This window comes from Cydia pomonella, chromosome 13 (assembly GCF_033807575.1).
Source record: "Cydia pomonella isolate Wapato2018A chromosome 13, ilCydPomo1, whole genome shotgun sequence".
In the NCBI taxonomy this organism is placed as follows: domain Eukaryota; kingdom Metazoa; phylum Arthropoda; class Insecta; order Lepidoptera; family Tortricidae; genus Cydia; species Cydia pomonella.
In genome coordinates, this window is record NC_084715.1 from 12,559,342 (window position 1) to 12,580,306 (window position 20,965).

The window sequence follows — 20,965 nt, forward strand, 5'->3', positions numbered from 1 at the left end:
CTGATTAAATCAGCAAACTAGTTTTTTTAGCAACCGAGGTAGAAAATAAAGGGTAAAAACATCTTACCTTGCAGCGACACGTGACGCATCGCTGCTCGCCGTGCGAGTGTATGTTGGGGTGCACCTCCTTGCCATTAGGCAGCGGTCCGTAGGGGAATTTGCATCCTCCCTCAGCCAGGATTTCTTCCGCAGTCTTCGGTTCACCTTCTTGATCTTTGATGAGCGATTCGTCTTCAGGTTTTTTCTGGAAACAGTAGAAAAAAAAAAAAACATTTTACTTAGGTCAAATTTTTACCACAGCGGATTCTTCAAGACGTAGAAAACATTAAACGTATGTAGTAACTAATTCCAAGTTGCCCTTATAGCTATAAGGCTAAGGACAGGATAATTTTTCAGTTCGGATCATCCTTCTGTTCATTCAGTAACGCAACCATCCTTTCGGTAACCAACCAAACGGGTTATTCCCACTTTGTTACCACTGGCAACAACTTGGTGATAACTAGTGGGAATAATCCAACCAAACTGCTGAATATTACAATTTCTCTGTTTAAGAGACCAGGGTCCAAACCGAAATAATACCTCACTCCAGCTATGTTGTATTCATTTTGGTATACGATATTACTACAGTTAATGCGTACAGTCACCATCATATATATCGAAGCGGTCAAGGTGTACATAAATATTTGAATTAAGCCTCTATTATCTAGACATCAAACTACTTACATGTTCAAATATTTTCGCTCCTATACATCTGATAGTAACTTACGTTCCGCGGATACCTATCTATAAATGTATATTTAAAACTGTAGTTTTAATAAAAAGCTAAATCTTTGGGTTTATCTCTGTATTTCACCAACGCGGCATTTCCATTTTAGCTCTACCATATACCTACATATATCCCATGTATGTATATGGTATATGGCACTGTATTTAAGTATCGCGTCCCGTATTTTTACCTGTCCCATTTTTGTCCCGTTTATCAATAACGCTTTATAAATCATCTCTATGTACCCAAATAGTTTGAATAAGTGACATAGCAGCAAAGCAGCTATGTGAATATGTATTTGCACAACCCCACTGTCCCATATGTTCCCATATTTTTTTTTTTATTATTATTATTGTCTGTCTTTTACAAATTCTCGGGACCATGGGTTCCCGGACATTTGGAAGGCGTGCGTGGGGCCGAAGCCAACACGTAGAGTCCCCTTGTAATAAGACAATTTACTCTAAATGTAATGTACACACCAACCGACGATTATCCCTGTTCACACTATAGCAGTGCACCCAAGGACAAGCCCCGGTTAGTGTAGGACTATTGTAAAAAAAAGGGTACCAAAATAAACCGGGCTATTGGGTTGAGTTGCAAGTGGACTGGTAACCGAGACTATGGAGAATACTATGGCACCTGCCCTGATCATATGTTTTTAAAAACACGACAAAATGGGCAGGTGGTGACTTGCCAACTCACAATATGGGTCCCCGAAAACGGCCGCTCGCACGGAGCGACAAGGGGACAACATTGCGTGAGCGGCTCAGGGTGTGGAGAGGTGTGCGCCGCTTTCTACCCAGTGGCTGTAAGCAGCCACTGTGCCAACTCGCGTCTTATGCAAATTTCACTTCCACCCTGCGAGCATATAGCTCTGACACCCCACTCTGGACGGCCGGTAAAGGCAAGCCAGAGGTGAGAATCCTGCGGCCCCTGCTCAGTGTTCACTCCAGCCGGCCAATCAAGGCAAGCCGGAGAGAGGGACCTGTCCGACTCTCGGGGGTATGGGACCCAAGGGACGTCACTTCCCATTCAGCTCGATTATTATTCTTCGGGTTGACTTTTATTCCCTTGTTTATATGTAATTTTTGACATTGATTAATTGTTACCAATTGTTATTATTTATTTCTTATTTAAAATCCAATGAATGTTTGTTATATACAGATATATTTAATTTTTTGTATACTGACTTGTCAAAAGTGCTTATTTTTAAGCCTACTTGAATAAACGATTTTTGAAGTTGAAGTTCCTAAACGTAGGTACGTCACTTCAGTTGCTGAACTGACCTCAGGACACACCCGACAGCACGCCTTCTTGTCCGGCCTGTACGCCTCCTTGTCCGAGCACTTGAGCGGCGGGCACCGCACGCGCGGGCACTTCACCTGCCGCGTCGGAAACTCGCACGTACACACCGCGCACGTGTCGTAGCCGCCCGGCACCAAGTACGGGTGCCACGAGGAGCCGGGCGCGTGGTACTGCCCGGCTAAATGGCAGCCGTGAGACTCGTTCCATACTGCTGTGGTTGAATCTGAAAAAGCAATCAGCCTTCTTGTTTTACTCTCAAATATACATTTTTTTTCAAATGTACAGGACTACAGGGGAGAGTTATGGTACCAGTAAATTAGTGGGACCGTTAAGTGGTCTATCCAGATTGAAAGTTTTTCAAGAACTCCTACAAGTAATGGGTAAGATTAATGTGTAGCTCCGTGGTGAAATTTACCTTTCCTAGTCAGGTGTAGAGGAAAAACGTCTACGGATAAATTTATCAACTGTTAACTCCCATCGAAAGAGTTTACACATTTATCCCATGGGGTTTTCGTTCGTGAGATACATTTGTAAAACGTCGCACCCTGAACTAAACGATTAAAATGTTACATGTGACAGGTAGACAAAAAAGCTCACTGGTGCAAATAGGGCAGCATTGTCCCGGAGGCTGGATAGTTGGCACGGCGCAGTTAACCGGTGGACACCTGACTGGATCGCAGCGAAGGACACCATGCTCGCAACCGCACATGTTGCATGACTGAAAAAGAGAAAGAAGTTTGTAAATATTTTTGTCTTAATTACATGATAACGATTTTAATCTCATATGAGAGATACTATACCGGCGAATTGTATTCAAACTGTTAATAATATAGGTAGGCCCCATACTGATAACTATTAACTGATTGCGGTGTTCATGATAAAACATTAGAAGACCATGAGGTACACTGCTATAACTATTATTTACAATTTGAAACTTTCATAAAACACGTAATCCAACCAAAAGGAAGATTCTACTTTTTATAACCGGAAGGGTTGTCCAAAAATGTCTAGACAAAAAAGGCTTAAACAAACAGTTCCACTCAGTAGCTACGTTTTAGTTAAACATTATTAACCTTTTAGATTGTAGAAAAAAAAATACCTCAGCCGACATCCATTGGGCACCGTCTTCATAAAATCTTCCATTGTAATAGCACGAGGCAGTGTTCGGCAACGAGTTGTCTGGCGGCAGCGAGTTCGTCTGCTCCGGGGGGTAATTGGCACTCAGCGCGTTGTCTGTCGGCCACGACAGCGATGGCAGACACGACTGGGGCACGCTTATCTGGAATAGGTAAGTATAAACTCAGAAAATGTTGTAAATGAATAACGACTTCTTACTCCTTCTTGTCCTAAGCGAAACGTAGTACAATGGAATGGGATAACTGATCATTTCAGATTAATATAGTAAAAACCCCTATGATGGGACTGGCACTAGTAATGGGATGGTATGGACGAATCCTCTAAAATAAATATTTACCACCAGTTTTTAAACGCTGCGAACATTTTACTATAAAAAAGAGCAATAGAGCTGTTACTTTGAAAATGAATGGTCCAATACATGGATGTATGGCGCAATAAATTTTCTAATTAACAAATATCAATGTAAAATTTAACTTTAAAAAAACTCTTTGGCTCTTGTTTATGGAAAAATGTTGCCAGCGATTCAAAATTGATGGTAAATACTTGTTTTACAGGATTTGTCTATACTCGTACCATCCCATTACTGGTGTCTGTTCCATTATAGGGGTGTTTACTATAATTTTAATTTCTTGATAATTTTGAAACTAATTGCAGCAGCTTTCATTAAATACATAGAAAACAGAAAAGACGAATAAGACATTCAAATTTTAACGCATGAAACGGTAGAAATTTCACAGGTGTCGGTAAATAAAAAAAATAGTTTCTCCTAATTTTCTCTTGAATGTCCCATGATTGGTGCCGTTAACATACTCGTAGATATATGACAAAGTAGAGAAGTCTTACCTTTTAATTATTGTCATCTAGATAAGCAGCATGAAAGAGTTACGAGTGTTTAAAAGTGAGTACTAATAAGCTATGATAGAAAAATAATTCATCACCTTGTTACCATTAACATTGCAAACAAAAAACATGAATATTCTTCCCTTACTTAGTAACTTAAAGAGTCCGTCTGCACTAAGTCTACATATACTTCGGTAACAAAATATAATATTTGAAATATGACCAAACATACTTCAAGAAATATAAACTTAGCGTTGACGAGACGAACTAAATCACTTAGCGAACCTAGTTTCTGGAAACGAAGTAGATCTTTCATACTATTCGTGTTTGTGGTGGGCTAAACTTAAACACTTAAAATAATAGGTACCTACCTGTGGTAACCGCGTGCGCAATAAGGCAGTGTCGTTATCCGGCGCCCTTAAGTCCAGGTAGGCAGCTCCAGCGTACAAGGCTGCCAGCTCTGCAGGGTGGGGCTCCAGCACGCAGCCCTCCATGCCGGCTAGCATTCGTGAGTTTGCACCCGACGCCGCGTGGGTCTCGAGGAACGCCGACCACACGCCCGGATTGCTGGTTACTACCACCTTAACGAAGAGAGCAAGATGTTAACAAATGTAATAAGAATACATAACAAGACAGAGGAATGTTAGATTATTTAGAGCCTGTGAGAAAATATTAGCAATTTCTTGCCTGACATGAAAATGAGGTATTAAAATTTTAATGTATACATAATACATAAAGCAGTATTATTTCTAAAGTCGTATGTACGTATGAGTATGAAGCAGCTTTACATTTCTGCTTGATAATCCAACTAAGATAATTAGGACAGACTTATGACAATTTTCGATAAACTTGCTTAACAACTGCCTCCATCTGGCAGTGGGCGAACCGTCAAGAGGTTAGATTGAAGTGAATTCAGTAATAGTTACCTCATAATGAATTCCACAAAGAGCATCAACCGACAGCCAGGCAAGACCAGCGACGGGGGTAGCGGAGACGGGTGCGCGTGCGTCGGTTCGGCGGAGCAGTGCAGGACCCTCGCCTGCGGCGTCTGGCAGCGGCCGGGACGTCAGGCGACCGCGGAGGATAGGGGGACCTGGAATACAGGACGTATGATTGAGATTAATTTTTCTTAAACATCCTGTTATATCTCGTTAGAGATGTACGTGACAGGTAGGTATTTTTATTTTGACCAATCCTCATCTACATACAGGAACAAACATTAATTATATATTTTTTGAGATCCCCTAAAAGGATAAGTTCGCTTTTGCAGTAAAATGACGAGTGTTTATCCTGTTTTGTTTTAATTTTTGTACAATAAAGTGTTTTACTACTGCTACTCATTTTATATTCTCAGGAGACCATAGGAATTGTCAGCATACATCAATAACTCAAACTTTATTTATCTATTTAAAATGACTGAAAGTGTTCATCGTGTCATGTGTATTCATTAGACGTGATGATTATTCACGCTCTAATAGTACAGTCAGCATCAATAGTAGCACCCTGGAATACTTTTCCATACAGAGATAAATCTCTATATAACAGTTCGCATTCCTATTTGTTACAGTCTACATATATAAACATATATCTTTTTGTTTAGAGGTTAGCGAATAGATACTTTTGACGCGTAGTCTGATCCGTTACTTTTGTAACGCATAACTATGACTCTTTTGTAACTTAAACAGAAATGAGGTAGGTAACAACAGGATTCAAGAATGCTTGGAAACTACTACTTGACAAGATAAGGGCAATAAGGCAGCCCTTCAACTGTAGTAGTAGGTATCTACAGTTACAAGTTGCGGTAGGCATGTTCCCTTTCCTTTGAGTGGTTTCTTAGAAGCTGCCGGTACAGTGTGAATATACTATTATACTTACTCGTGGAGATACATAATCTTATAAAGTATGAGTCATTTTCATCCTTGGTAAAACAGTTTAGCCACAGTTGTCAGTCTATCATTGATTCCATTTTGTTCCTTAATCCATTTTTTTGTTTCCAATCTCTACACTGGTTAATCTCCTCGCCACTACGAGCAGTTAGATACAATGAAGTATTTATAAATCTGTATTTCATAAATAACTTACCAACATCAGCTCCAATATGGACCGCCAACTGATCTTCGTATAATGGTGGAAAAATGCGAGCGCTGGGTCGAGCCAGAACTCCCATTCTTGTGTCCAGAATTTCAACTTGAGAATGACGTTTTCCTTGCTCTTCGACTAGAGTAATCTTTGGATCAGTGATACCCAAATTTTCGACCTGAAATTAAATTAATTAATTAATTAGGATCTAGAGCAGAGCCCATCTGGGGACCTTACAGAATACCGCATGTAACATCTCTGGAATTGCAGGCTTCCATAGGCTACAGAGACTGCTTACCACCAGGCGGGTCATATGCTTGTTTTCCAGCAACGTAGTATTAAAAACAAATTTAAAAAATTTGAAAAAATCCACGACTTTTAAAACGTAGATGAAAAAGGATAAAATAATTTTAAAACCCCCGACTTAAGAAGAATTTATGCTATGAACTCAATAAAAAAAAACCAAGAAAATCCATCAGGGGCTGCCATCTCTATTTTAAATATAAACAAATTCCCCGACGCCATTAAGCTTGGATAAAAATTACATTTTCACGTCAGCAGCTCGAACAAGGGTAATTTGCTGCTTAAAAACAGTGAGCAAAATCGCATTTTGCTCACCGAGTGAGACAAAATAACATTCAAGTGACCTTTAGATTCGAATATCATTTCAACGTGCGGGGCCTAATACAAGTTCGAAATATTTGGATTCTATTGTCTTTATCCCTTTCACGTCATTAGCAAAAAGAAAGAGACAAAAAAAGTACATACGTAATTCAACGGTATATTGACGGTTTATAATAGACCCCCAAAATAAGTCAGACCGCATCGTTCCAAAACACCCTACGAGTCTTCATTAGTAATAATTAATTCATGAAATAAAAGTTTAAAATTTAATAAAAACACCATATTTTACGTATTTTATTATACAATCAAAACAATGAACTTATACAAATTTACGCAATTGTTACGCAGTAAATAATTCTACTTAACTACTTTTAAAGATCTCTACTATAGTTGACAAATGGTAGTATCCGCAATTCGGACCGGATCTTACAAAGTTTTTTTTTACAAAAAAAAGGTGGCGATTGAACTGTCAATTGATGTTCGTTAATTCATTATTTTCGTATTATTTTATTGAAATTTCTTTCGTTTTGTTTTATTGCGGTAATTATAGTTAATTGTTAGAATACCTTCAGAAAACATGAGTGAAATAGTGATCGGTCCGTCTGGATTACATTTTTTCAGGTTGTATTTTTTGATGGCTGACTGACGTGAAAATTTTTGTGTACTACACGAGATCAAAGTTATTTACATCTCGTGCGCTTTTGAGTCCCTTACTACGCTCAAGATTCTAAATTATATATTATAGAATCTTTCGCTTGCACGGGACTCAAAACAAGCACTCGAAGAAATATCAAACTTTGCTCTCTTGTTGTACAAATAACTATTTTGTGTTAAACCTTAAAGATAAATAGGTACCTTTATTATTTATTACGTTTTTCTTCTAATTTTGTGATTAATAATTTAGAATCTGTGTAATTTCAATATTGAATTTTCTTGCTGCTATTGATATGCTGCTAAATGAACTAATTTGGCATGTTTATAGTAACTTGATTATTTGTTTATATTTAAAATAGACATGGCAGCTCCCGACGGATTTTCTTGTTTTTTTTATTAAGTTCATAGCATAAATTCTTTACGTCGGGGGTTTCAAAATTATTTTATCCTTTTTCAACTACGTTTTAACCGTCGTGGTTTTTTAAGAAAAATTTAATTTAGTTTTTATTTAAAATTTTTAGAGAGCAAGCATAGGTATTATGTAAATTGTGCTTCCTATTTATATGTATAATACGTGCTATAGTTTCGGTTTTACCAAATTATTGTTAAATTTGGTTATATTTGTAATAGTTTTGGTTGTGTTTGTGATAGTTGTAGCATTAACAGTAATAAGTAAGTAGGTAAGGTTAGGTTAATTTGAACATCCCTCCAGGCTCCACATTACATCATCAGCTTAATTCACGAGTATTGATTTTTGGTTCTGATTTTTAGTTTAATATTTTTCGTACTTCTTCTTGAATTTTTGTCATCGTAACACCTATCTAAGAACATGCACCAATCAAACCCGAACTCATCACTGAAAAACTGCATCAAAATCGGACTCGTAGTTGTGATTTTGCACATATAAATGTTTACTGCAGCGCCCCCTGGTGAGTTGTCACCATAACACCTATCTAAGAACATGCACCAATCAAACCCGAACCGCATCAAAATTGGACCAGTAGTTTTTGAGAAAATGGCAACATTAGTTTGCACAAACATTTTTCGTCGTTTTATTTTTACCGTCTCCGTTCCGTCGTGGGTAAAAAATAACTGGATATATTAATCCTTTATGTATGATTACATTTAAAAAAATGTAGCCGTCAATTCATAAGATTGTTTCTTAATAAAAGAAAAAAATAATAATAATCAGATATTAGACGTACCTCTATGTCATACACAAGCGATCCCTCCTTATCAATGTACAACACAGCCATGCCTTCAGGAGCAATTGAGGCAGGTGCTCTTTCTGCTAGCAGTGGGGAATGGAACACCTCGCAGGCAGCCCTTTGCCTGACGCTTCCTGAAATGCGGCGCTCAGGAGCTCCTTCTGCTTCCACAGTCAGAAGTAGACGGCCCCTTGAAAGTGAGCGGAGCTCTGCTGCTGATACCGGAGTAGACACTTCGAGGACGTTTATCTCATAGCTTGGTTTAGGCACAGGTTGGATCTGTGGATGAAAGATATGTACCCACACATTAATTTCTAAATGTGACTAAGAAGACTAAATGATTTATTACAGTTATGTCAAAATTTACCTCGTCTATAATCGTCTGATTTTTATCCGGCAATGTGAGCATCACTCTGACGGCATGATCTTTGCCGGTTGGTGGAAAGATTCCATTGTAAATAAGAGCTAGGTGTAAGCTGGGTGCCGCTCCCGCGGCCCCAGTTACCACTGCGGTTCCACCCCACCAGCCCGGTTCTTGGCCAGGCATTCGAACGTCGTCACAAGCTCCGTTTTCGAAAACAGAAGGTGGTTGTTCGGGTTCCAGGAGTGACGTGAACATTTCCGTAGATAATGCCGGATACCTGGGCAAAAAACAATATTTAAATTTTTTGAAAGACTAAGAACCAATTGGACCAACCACAATTGACGGACTGGCCAACGTCACTCAGTAGTGAACTATGAAACTTCCCATACAATACAATTTTGCGAACACTTTTACGATGACAGACGGTTTCGTGCAACCGACCCTAAGAATACTGTAACTGTATTAAGTTACTGAGTTAAGCTTATAGATACTATACTACACTGAGCACAATAAACTATAGTTCATGATAAACAAACTTATAGTTAAAAGTAACAAATATAGTCACTTTATTTCTTAAAACTCTAAGGGCCACTTGCACCAATCAGTAATCCGAGGTTAACCGGTTAAACCTGGAGTTACCATGGTTACCAGTACAGTTTGAAACTGGGTTAACGGTTTAACCGGTTAAACCCGGGTTAGTGGGATGGTGCAAGGGGCCCTAATAAGGTCATTATATTTTTTAATTGTTACACAATTCAAGATAAAAAATAGGTGTGCAAACTATGATCATATTAAAAAACATATAAAGAGCGTGGTTTATATTAAAAGCGAACACCATAAACTAAAAACTTTTAATAATACGGAAAGGTGCGTCCTAACCTAATAGCGGTGGGAAAACTAGAGCATCAAGTCTAGTAAACAAACGTGACGTAACCGTCGACGCGTATATTTGAGAAGATGAATGCGTGTTTTAACTTTTAACACTTTCGTCTGGGCGTCTTGTTGCGCGAGTATTTATTTATATGCCACTACTACGGCAATGTGCGTAAATAAAGCTCATTATCACAACTATTTCAATTCTTACGTTTATTCTATGATTTCTAAACTTTAGTTCACAGGACACGTTCGATATTTTAAATTCATGTCACAATGATATGGCAAATTAACGACAGTCATTTGAATTTATGTCTTCGAAATCAGGAACCGCTCGGATACCTATTCGGATACCTACCAACGTAGGCATGGGAACTGCTTTACTTGGTAGTTTTCCTATCTCGATACCAGTAAAGGCGGTACTTTCCGCAATTCATCACACGGTTAGTTAATTTACAATACACAACGTGCTATAAGGCTGTCGGCTCACAGTTCTTAGAATGATTGCTTCAAGGGCACTTTATCACAGAGATCTACTTTAGCGAAGCTTTGATCCCAGTGTGTAAAAATGAAACAGGGTACTACCTAGTCTTGCCGGAAATGTAGTTAAGACAAAAGTGGAGCATCCGCACGTAATCACCTTTTCATACAAACGTGGTTCTCATTTTCCTCTCTGGATATTAACATTATTGAAAATATTTTGAGACAATTTGTTGTATATCAACCACAGCTATGCCCCTACGTTTGATTTTTTTCGAATATTTAATTGTTTGAAGAGTTAGGAGCATTTAAAAATTTGTATGAAGCCTGTTTTTCGCTCCTAATTTTTACTTATAATCATAAGGTCGAAAAAAGTCAAACGTAGAGGTATAGCTACGGTTAATATACATCAAATGATGTAAAAATATTTTCCATAATGCCAATATCCAGAGAGGTCAATGGGGACTACGTTTGTATGGAGAAACGACCGTCCTCTTTCCCCTTAATTGATTTTTTTACGACACGACAACATTACGATTTTATGTAATCTGCGAATATTGAAACTGGAACTTATTTCTGCAAATACTGAAAACATAAACACAGTCAATATTTTAAGCAACATTTTCTAATAACCTGTTAATGCGGCCGCTCAAGGTACTCTCCATAGAGTTGTTCTTTTCATCACCCCATATCAAAGCCACGTATAAGGAGCCCTCGCGTAGCAACCGTTTGTACTCGCGAGGCACTCTGCGCCAAACGCCGCACAACTGTAAAAAACAGATTAACGGTAAGAATGAATATTCAGAAACGCAACGGAACTACCCCGAGATCCAAAGCACAATTACGTACTTTATCAGTTTTTTCTTCGTATGTCGCATGGACCCCTTTTGCCTTCTTCAAAGGATGCTCAAGCAATAATCTCTCCCCTCTGTCCAAAAAGGATAGAGCCCTTGGGGGTGTCATCGAAGGCCCCAAGATCACCGACCAATACAGGTGGCGCCGTCGGAAAGTGAAACGAGCTGTGGCCACCCCTGGAGCCACTGGCACTCCGGTCATGTCATCGCGGCGAATACACAGCGGAGACCGACCCGTCAAAAGTGCACCAAAATCTGGAAATTAAAGTTAAAAGCTACATGACAGATAACATAAGATCATATATTCAAAATAATGATCAGAAAAGCCTCCTTACGTTTCATACTTAGTTCGTCTTCCTCAGGACCCATAACAACCATCGGGCTATCCTCGGGTGCTGAAACAATAAAGGAAAAATATTCATAAACGGTCTGTTCAGTGATAATGCGCAATAGTTTGAAGTCCAATAGACGGGTAATTTATACCGAAGGTGATATCAGACAAATGTATCAGTAAATGATGTTTTTGTTTCAGTGCTTTGATATCTAACATAGGCAAAGTTACTCACTAAGGCATTTTCTGCAATACAACATTGTGACGGCCCGATTCGAAGAATGAAATACGATAACGATAAGTTCTGGTTTAGATAAGTTCTAATTTACAGAATCGTCGTATAATTGACAGAAGCAGCTCGATTCGGGCAACCAATGTCACTTTGACGTTAGAAATATCGTAGATAGATCTTATTAGGATCGCAGCGGAATCGAAATAAACGTCAATTTTGACATGTCGTTTAGTTATCGATCTTTTAAAGATCTTTCCAAGATCTTAAACGTGTCTTTAATCATTCTTCGAATCGGGCCGTGAGTAAAAACGCTTTCACCATTCCGTCACCATTTCGTTCCAGTAGACATAAAGTTTAACTAATAATCGCACTGGTTATATTACTATATCAATGCTAGTAATTTGCCAGGCTGTGGTAATGTTAATGTATAATTTTGTAAGATAAGAGGAAGTAATGGTAGCAATATAAAGTTATTTGCAAGGCGGTTGCGTGGGCATTAAGTATTATTCGCCAATGAAGACCCTGCAGCCGATTCGCAAGACCCTGTCGACCTCTCCATTCGGGTTGATTGGATCAAATGTTATTCAATCGTAGCAGGCCGTCTAGACGGCGACAGCAGAATTTGTGTTTTGCATAGCTTTCTTGTTGGGTCTCGCACTGGACGGAAATAGAGAGAGCACTGACATTTCGCGCGACAGTTTGATGGCACCCGATTTGTCGATATGCACTGGTTCTTGCATTGTAAACTACCATATTTTAGCTTTTCCTGGACAGTCATTATCATTTTATGTTTATTACGTATTGCAAGTAGTCATAAATTTATATTTATACCATCAAGTCAATTCGTTTAATTTAATGCAACCATTTACCAACATCAAAAAGTTACTTTATCAATACAAAAGATTTTTGAAAGGTTTGAAAACCTACAGACGCCATGAGACACATCAGAGCGAAAAAGTTACTGGCAAATACCTGGGTAGGTACAGTCAAGTGTAAAAATATGGGTGTACACATCTTACTCAAAAATATGTCCCATAGCATCTTATTCCAGTGTAATAAGAGCGTAGTACCATATTTATGAGACGATTCTCTCGATACATATTTTTACCAGCTGACTGTACTTATAAATTATAAGGTCGTACATAGAATAGTTATAAAATGAATTAAAATCTCTGCAACCACAAGACTTACAGATGCACAGTAAACATTCATACTAGTGAAATATGACGACGGGACCTGTTTACGCATTCAGTTATGCCCGAAGACAGATCGTAATCCATAATAATTCATTATAGGCCGGAGACGGACCGAATTTATTGGCACACGGCGCCACGGAGGCGACATGCGGCGTTGAAGCTCTAGGATATTTGCAAGTGCACTAAGAGCAGAGTCCAAGTCAACAAGCATAATATTTTGCACAAATTGGCCAATGATTTGCATGTATTATTTCTAGCCCCTAAGAATCCTCGTCTTCCTCGCGTTGTCCCGGCATATTGTCACGGCTCATGGGAGCCTGGGGTCCGCTTGACAACTAATCCCAAGATTTGGCGTAGGCACTAGTTTTTACGAAAGCGACTGCCATCTGACCTTCCAACCCAGAGGGTAAACTAGGCCTTGTTGGGATTAGTCCGGATTCCTCACGATGTTTTCCTTCACCGAAAAGCGACTGGTAAATATCAAAGCATATTTCGTACGTAAGTTCCGAAAAACTCATTGGTACGAGCAGGGGTTTGAACCCGCGACCTCCGGATTGCAAGTCGCACGCTCTTACCGCTAGGCCACCAGCGCTCCTAAGAATCCAGTTGCCGAAAATTATATTTAGATAAGAATTCAGGATATAATGAATTTTCTAATGTTACATAATTTAGGCACTAAAATTCTCTTTGGTACTATTGGTATCTGTGTGTTGTTAATCAAGCTACGGGGCCAGGTAAAGACCAGCAGAGGCTGAGGGCGTGTACGGCGCCGCAGCACCTTTGACTTGGCGGGGCTCGACGCTCGGGCGCCTGTGTGTGTGTGTGTAGTGTAATGAATATTTATGCGCGCACAAATGCTTCGGCCTCTCGGCGCCTTACGACCAAACTCATTAATGTCATTTAGCGAAAATTTAAACTTTTCATCAGCTACGACGTGACGAGACTGGTCTGTGACAGTTTGATTCGTATTACACATACTTCTTCGGGTGTATTCGGCACCGCCGTAGCTCATAGTGCCAAGTGTATCTTTCATTACATTAGATACTCGCTGCGCGGTATAATGCGTATGACGTGCAAACTTGATAACCCTAACAGAACAGAAAGAAATCGTTAATACCTTTGCGAGGAATAATGACCATGAATCATGACCTTCAGCCGCAGAATGTTTGACACATTGGTTTTGATAAACACTGGAAAATAGTACGACACAATTATCATCTGTTTTGTTACTTACAGCAGCCGTTGCGACTTTTCCAATCGAATGATGTAACCTGGCGCCAGCCTAGCGACGCCGGCGCCGTTCAAAGCCGCGCATACAAAGCGGCGATCAATAATTCATGGTAGAAAAATGGTGTCAAAAGAACCCTCAGTTTAAATGACAACCTACTTATCAAAAGTCATTTAAATTAAAACGAGTTGATTTCATAATTTTCGGCAACTTGCCATCTACCGCAAATCAAAATGTATTTAATTTTGTAGGTAACGGTTTTTAATTTAACTAAACTTTTTTAGCAGTTAATAACTATTTGTGATTAGGTAAGCTATGTGATAATCTATATCCATCGTGACGATTTTTATACTGTGTGTTTGTTTGCTATTTAATGGAATAATTTTACTTAACTTACCCACGATGTTATTTTTTAGAAATTCGTTTTTATATCAAACGAATAGTCGTTCAGTCACTATTTTATACGTGTAGATCAATGTTCATATGTATTGTCAAGTCAACTTCATAAATGACAATCAAATATTGATTGCACAACCAATCGAAGCTAATAAATACGACTTAAAATTCAACTTGCTCGTTGCGTTATTCCTTGTTTTTTTTTTTGCATTTTTCAATTGTAAGATCACTTGTTTGTTGCCTCAGTAGTTTACGAATTCAAGATTTTTTTTGTAGTTCGTGGCTTAATAACACATTATCCGTATGTACATTCGGTCAATTGAATAAAAAGGCGAATATTAGAATTAGTGTGTACTTAAATTACCTTACTTCACTGTTCACAGTCAATCGGAGTCAGAAATTAAGACCCGCAAAGCGTAAAACCATTTTCTACCGCTTACGCTTGTTAACTTACTCATCATTAAATTTGCTCACGTACTATCAATAACGAGGAAGCATACACACGGCCTTGGCCTTCAGGTCTGGGAAGATGGCGACAGCTTTCTTTAATATGCTTAACCTGGTTATATCTTTTAATCGAGCATATTTTCTCAGACATACGCATTACGCACTTATGGTACTAAGTACTAAAATACCCTATTTATTCATGCGCACTGGTGATCTGATACAATTAAGTACCTAGGTTTAGACAAATACTTTTAATAGAATATCTGATACATTAAGGTATGTAGAAAACATGCTATCTTTGATGAGGATTTCACTTTCTTAACAATCGCTAAATACTTTCTGTGTCAATATGTCGTTAACCCTAATTGAAAACACGATGACGTACTACATAATTTAAAGAACCGTAAAAACTTGTATAAACCTATTAAAACTACTTATAACATACACAATAGACTGGAATCACTGATAAGTGACCCATTTAGCCATATTTATAATTAAAGCTAGATTTATTGTATATTAGGTAAGGTAATAATACTAAACGCATAATATATGTTTCCTTGATAGTTGCCTCTATGGGCTAAAAGTACTAAAGCTAAAATACCTTAGTACATTTGTAGTTACTTTATTGTGTGACTACTAAGTGCATAAGTGCCCATTTTTACTCGGGTACCTACAGTCAGCTATGTGAGACATAAAAGAGCAATGAGTTCTTTTAAACATACAAGCTCTTTATTTGGCAGTAGGTACCTCCGCCTATAAGTATTAAAGCACCCACATTAGATCTAGGAATTATGGAGTAATTAAGACGTCAGCTACATAGCAGAGTTTTAAAGTTCAAATTAAAGGAAGTGAATTGTTCAGAATATATTGATTTAAACCAACACGATTTCCATTCATAATTTTAAACGTAATATAACCATTATTTCCATATTAAGACTCCAACTTAGTTTTTGTAAGTTTTGTAAGTATCCTGTATCCTTTTCGAAAACACAATTGATCTTAAAAAGGTCGATGCTTTGTTTGGAGTTTATAAAAACAATGATTGTCAGATAGAAGTCGCTAAGTACACATATTTACCAAACTGATTCAGGTATGCCCAAAGGTAAATAAATTACGATTCATTAAACTGCACATTTACTTTTTAAGGTGTGGTTTACTGTGAACCGTGCGAACGTTGAAATGTGGGTTTGTTTACTTACGAGGGTTTTTAATGGGTATTATTATATCGCCATAGTCTATAAATAATCTGTAAATCTTGGGATGCACAACTAATTATAGTAGGTATTTTATAGTATGGATAGCTGTGTGTTTGGCCATGTGATATAGTGATATAATGCCATAAGATCAGGAGATGTCTAGGTGTAAAAATAGGAGCTAGTCTAATCTGGCAAGCCACGTCAGCACAAGTGGATTTTTCTTTAATGCGATGCCCCTTGACGTCAGTCAATGATATATTTGTTATGTATTACCTGTACTTTAGTGAATACGTTCGTAAATATGATACATTGACGGATGAATATAATATGTACCTAAGAAATTTATTACGATTAGGTATCATGTTAGACGCGAAATCTAGGCGTTTTTTCCTGTAACTAACCTGGTTTTAAATAGGGTTTAGATTAGGTGTTTGGAAACTGTAAGTTTGTAGAGCATTAAATTACACGCTGTAACATGGCGACGATATTATGACCACTTGTCTTGTGTATGTTTGTATTTATTTGCAAAGAATAAGAAGGTACAGAAGTGTCTTAGATGGTAAGTGACAATTGGTTGCTTATTCCGCTGTATCGAATGTTTCAGCCATATGTAGGTACGTAGTAAGGTTTAAACGGATCTATGTCTGATTTCGTATGTATTATCCCACCAAAACATTTTCATGTAAAATATTGCCAAGACGAAACCATAAGGCTCGCACTGTCAAAAAGTTATCTGATCTCATTTAGAGCCAAGCTTCTAACTCTACAAGCCCTAACTTCACAAACTCTACAGCTACACCTTAGTCAAAATATGTGGCTTAGCCGTTTAATTGTTAAAAAGTGTCGTTTTTTGTTTGACGAAGGGCCGTGAGTTATTTTGAAGTGCACCATAATAACAATATTGTCGTCTTAATTTATACGTATTTATAAATAAAGAAAGCTTAGTGAGAGAATTGATAATGAATCATTTTCAATGTAGCTGTTTGCTCGGCTATAATCTTATTGACATTTGTAAATCTTCTCAAGAAAACCAATTATTACCTTGTATCAGGAATGTGAATTATCTTTTACATCCGTTGCAATACCTTGACCTCGACTCGGCTGAAAACGCTTGAATTTCAGAGCGAGAGTGACATCATGTCTGCTGACGTCACGGCCGACGAAAGCGACATGTCGCCAACCACGTACTCATAAGTGCTCGTTACACATTAATTAAGCATTGTAGTCCTTGTCATTAAGGCTCACGGGACATTTTATAGTTTCAATTAGAAGTAGGGTACCTAACAAAATATATGTATATAACTAACTATTTTTTGTCACATAAACGAATCTGCCACAGCTAAATCCATCAAGTTGTTTAAAGGAAATCTAGACGTTCTACAAAATATACCTAAAATATGAATGGGTATATTTAGACTCTTAATAGCGTTCATGCATTTTTATGAGCTACATTTAATCTTGTTTTATTTGTTTTTAGGATTGCTGACAATTTTGAAATTGTATATCGGGCGTTGTTGCAATTTTGACCCGTGATAAATTTATGGATTTTCAATATTGTATATTTTATATACCGGGTGTGGCCTGTAAATAAATTAAACTGTAGACTGTACTCCTCAAAGTAACCAGCATTTCTTCAGCAACTTTTATTTTTTTACATAACTTGTGTTTTGATTTTTAGTAGGTACACTTAAAAGTTTATTCTAAAACGCAATTTATTGCAAATTTTGTTACCTTTAAAGCGTGACAAGCAACGTCAATTACACATTTGACAATATTTATTGTATTTGAAAAATAAGAAGTTTAAAAGATTCATTTTTTTTTAAGTTGTCAAAGAAAAGTTTCATGGTTTGTATAATATGTTTTCATTATTTGCTCGTGTTTCAGGCTACACTCAATATAAATATGTTACGTATTGCAAGTATTGGGTTGACTCTATAATTTACCAACAGTTAAGAACCTATTAAGATTCAATTGTTGATGTAAAATTTGATATCCAATAAATTAATAAAAACTAAAGCAAGTGGAAATCCGTGGTCTCTGCCTACCCCTGCGGGAAATAGGCGTTATTATATGTATAAACTATACATACATCATATTCAAACAAGGCACAACTATCGTTTAAAACAATGAAAATTGCCTACTTTTCTTACCTTAGACAATTCATATGACATTTTCTCAAAATTACACCAAATTACATACACGTTTTTAAAGCTCTTGCGCATAGTTTGTCTTTCTAACAGCTGGTTAGATATTAAATGCAATAGTTCCTTATTTATCTTTCTTAACAAATAATTAGTATATGCAGGAAGTCTTTAATAGCCGTGCGAAAAGAAGAAATGTTTATACAATAGGCTAGATTTATAGCCTCATAATTCACTGTTTACATTTAAGTATATGCAACCGGAATCACACTCGGCCTCCTCAAAGATAGGATGTACCGGACTAATAATCACGACATGTATTGTTTTATTTTCGTTTGAAAATTATAAAGTAATAAGTATCAGTACAGAATACCCATTCACTTACTCTCTCTCTCTCTTCAATCTTAATAACAAAGGGGCTGTCAACTATTGATTTAGGCTGTCAAACATTAGAACATTTATCTTAATTAATTATTACGTAAGTTAGTAGCCAGGAAAGAATGCATAGTGACACATACGTAATTGTATGTGCAGCTTATATAGGTTGCATAGTGATTTTTTTTTATACTACGTCGGTGGCAAACAAGCATACGGCCCGCCTGATGGTAAGCTGTCTCCGTAGCCTATATACGCCTGCAAGTCCAGAGGAGTTACATGCGCGCTGCCGACCCTAAACCCGCCCCCCCTCGTTGAGCTCTGGCAACCTTACTCACCGGCAGGAAGACAACACTATGAGTAGGGTCTAGTGTTATTTGGCTGCTGTTTTCTGTAAGGTGGAGGTACTTCCCCAGTTTGGCTCTGCTCTAGATCTGAATGACATCCACTGGCTGTGCCCTACCACACAAAGCGAGATGACATTACCTGTATTATGGACGTAGTTTAAGGACGTACCCGGGTCCAAACGTTTCTATGAAAAGTGTCTATGAAACCCCCCCACATGCGAATCGGGCCACGCATAATGAAGAGTTCCGTACCTTCATACGGTATGAACTATGAATAGCGATACAAGCAAACGAGCGTACCTTCACAACTCGTCCTTTTAATAAAAAAGAGAAGTTTTTTGTGTGAAAAATGGAAATGTTGCCTATTGGAGTTCGTAATAAAACAATGCAAAGTCATTGACATTGTACTCATATGAATCATCTTGATTGGCATATAATATTATAGTAGGATTGTAAAATACAAGTACAGTCAGCGATAATAAAAAGAAGACGAAAATATCCTAAAACAAATATGACCTCTTAAATTTAGGATCTGGTAGGTACATGTTATGGTATTTAATATATTTACTCAAATAACGAAGACCGGTCTTAACCTCAAACGTAGTTATTCGTCATTGCACTCAAGGCAAGTCTATTAATAAACACTCGAGGGGAAAGAACACTACTTATACTAAAGATTACACAATACCTTCAATACTCAACCTAATTAACCAGTAACCCACAAACGGACCAAATAAACTTGTTCATTGTAGATAACAATGATTGTATTGTTTTACTATCGGACCTAAGTGAAAATATACTCGGTAAAACACAAATTATAAGACTTGGCTACTTTGTTTTTTTTTTTTGTGTTTTACGCCCATTTAATCAATAAATTAAATTTCCTAATATAATTTAATATTTAAATGATAATCGCGAAAATATATATAAATAATGTTTACCTACAGCATGCACTGTGTAACACATATATACAAATATATTGCATATCCGTAGATACATAGATAATATATTCAAATCTATTTGCAGTTTAAAATTTCGCCGTACCACCGTGAGCTCGATAGATTGATTTTGGTGTCAATAATTTTTTGTAGTAGATAAGTATATTGATATCAAAGCTTTTGCGATCCTTAAGAACTGGAACTCAAAAAATATTTTTTCATCAAACCCATACGTGTGGGGTATCTATGGATAGGTTTTTAAAAATGATATTGAGGTTTCTAATATCATTTTTTTCTAAACTGAATAGTTTGCGTGAGAGACACTTCCAAAGTGGTAAAATGTGTGTCGTCTTCCCCCCCCCCCCCCCCCGTAACTTCTAAAATAACAGAATGAAAAATCTAAAAAAAATATATGATATACATTGCCATGCAAACTTTCACCGAAAATTGGTTTGAACCAGATCTAGTAAGTAGTTTTTTTTTAATACGTCATAAATGGTACGGAACCCTTCATGGGCGAGTCCGACTCGCACTTGGCCGCTTTTTTTTTATCAACACAGTTATTTTATTTTAATCGATTAACTCCATTATACACTTGTAAGGATAATAGTAAAATGCTGCAATTATCAACAAAACTCATTGCTTTTGTGGAAGCACGCGTCTACCCAAGGTTGAAAGAAATTAAGGGGCTCCCTGGCGCCAATGACCTTCGATCTGAATCCCTTAGTTTTCTAATGTTTTTGTAGCTTATCATATTAACAGCAACTGTTTTAAGCAGTATACTATCCCATATTTACTTCAAAATTATCCCATATTATCTTCGAGATATTAGGCATCAAAGTTGAACATTTTTGAAGATAACAGTCATAGATTTGACTTCAGAACTATCGCCCTGCCAGATGAATAAAAATACGGGCATTCGGGGGGAGTAGTACAAAAAGTAGAAAATATATA

General features: G+C 37.5%; 1 protein-coding gene across 2 annotated transcripts in view; it reads right to left on the reverse strand.

Annotated features, from left to right (window-relative positions):
• LOC133524237 (dorsal-ventral patterning protein Sog) overlaps positions 1-20,965 on the reverse strand; it is a 106,681-nt gene that overhangs the window by 2,214 nt on the left and 83,502 nt on the right. For both annotated transcript variants that reach the window (XM_061860137.1, XM_061860138.1), the window contains exons 4-15: positions 11,520-11,579; positions 11,180-11,439; positions 10,964-11,097; positions 8,981-9,254; positions 8,611-8,892; positions 6,131-6,305; positions 4,975-5,141; positions 4,420-4,629; positions 3,171-3,350; positions 2,669-2,789; positions 2,053-2,294; positions 68-244 (exon numbers count right to left, since the gene is read on the reverse strand). In XM_061860137.1, coding sequence (XP_061716121.1) covers positions 68-244; positions 2,053-2,294; positions 2,669-2,789; positions 3,171-3,350; positions 4,420-4,629; positions 4,975-5,141; positions 6,131-6,305; positions 8,611-8,892; positions 8,981-9,254; positions 10,964-11,097; positions 11,180-11,439; positions 11,520-11,579 — 2,282 coding nt within the window. The remainder of the gene's footprint in view (positions 1-67; positions 245-2,052; positions 2,295-2,668; positions 2,790-3,170; positions 3,351-4,419; positions 4,630-4,974; positions 5,142-6,130; positions 6,306-8,610; positions 8,893-8,980; positions 9,255-10,963; positions 11,098-11,179; positions 11,440-11,519; positions 11,580-20,965) is intronic.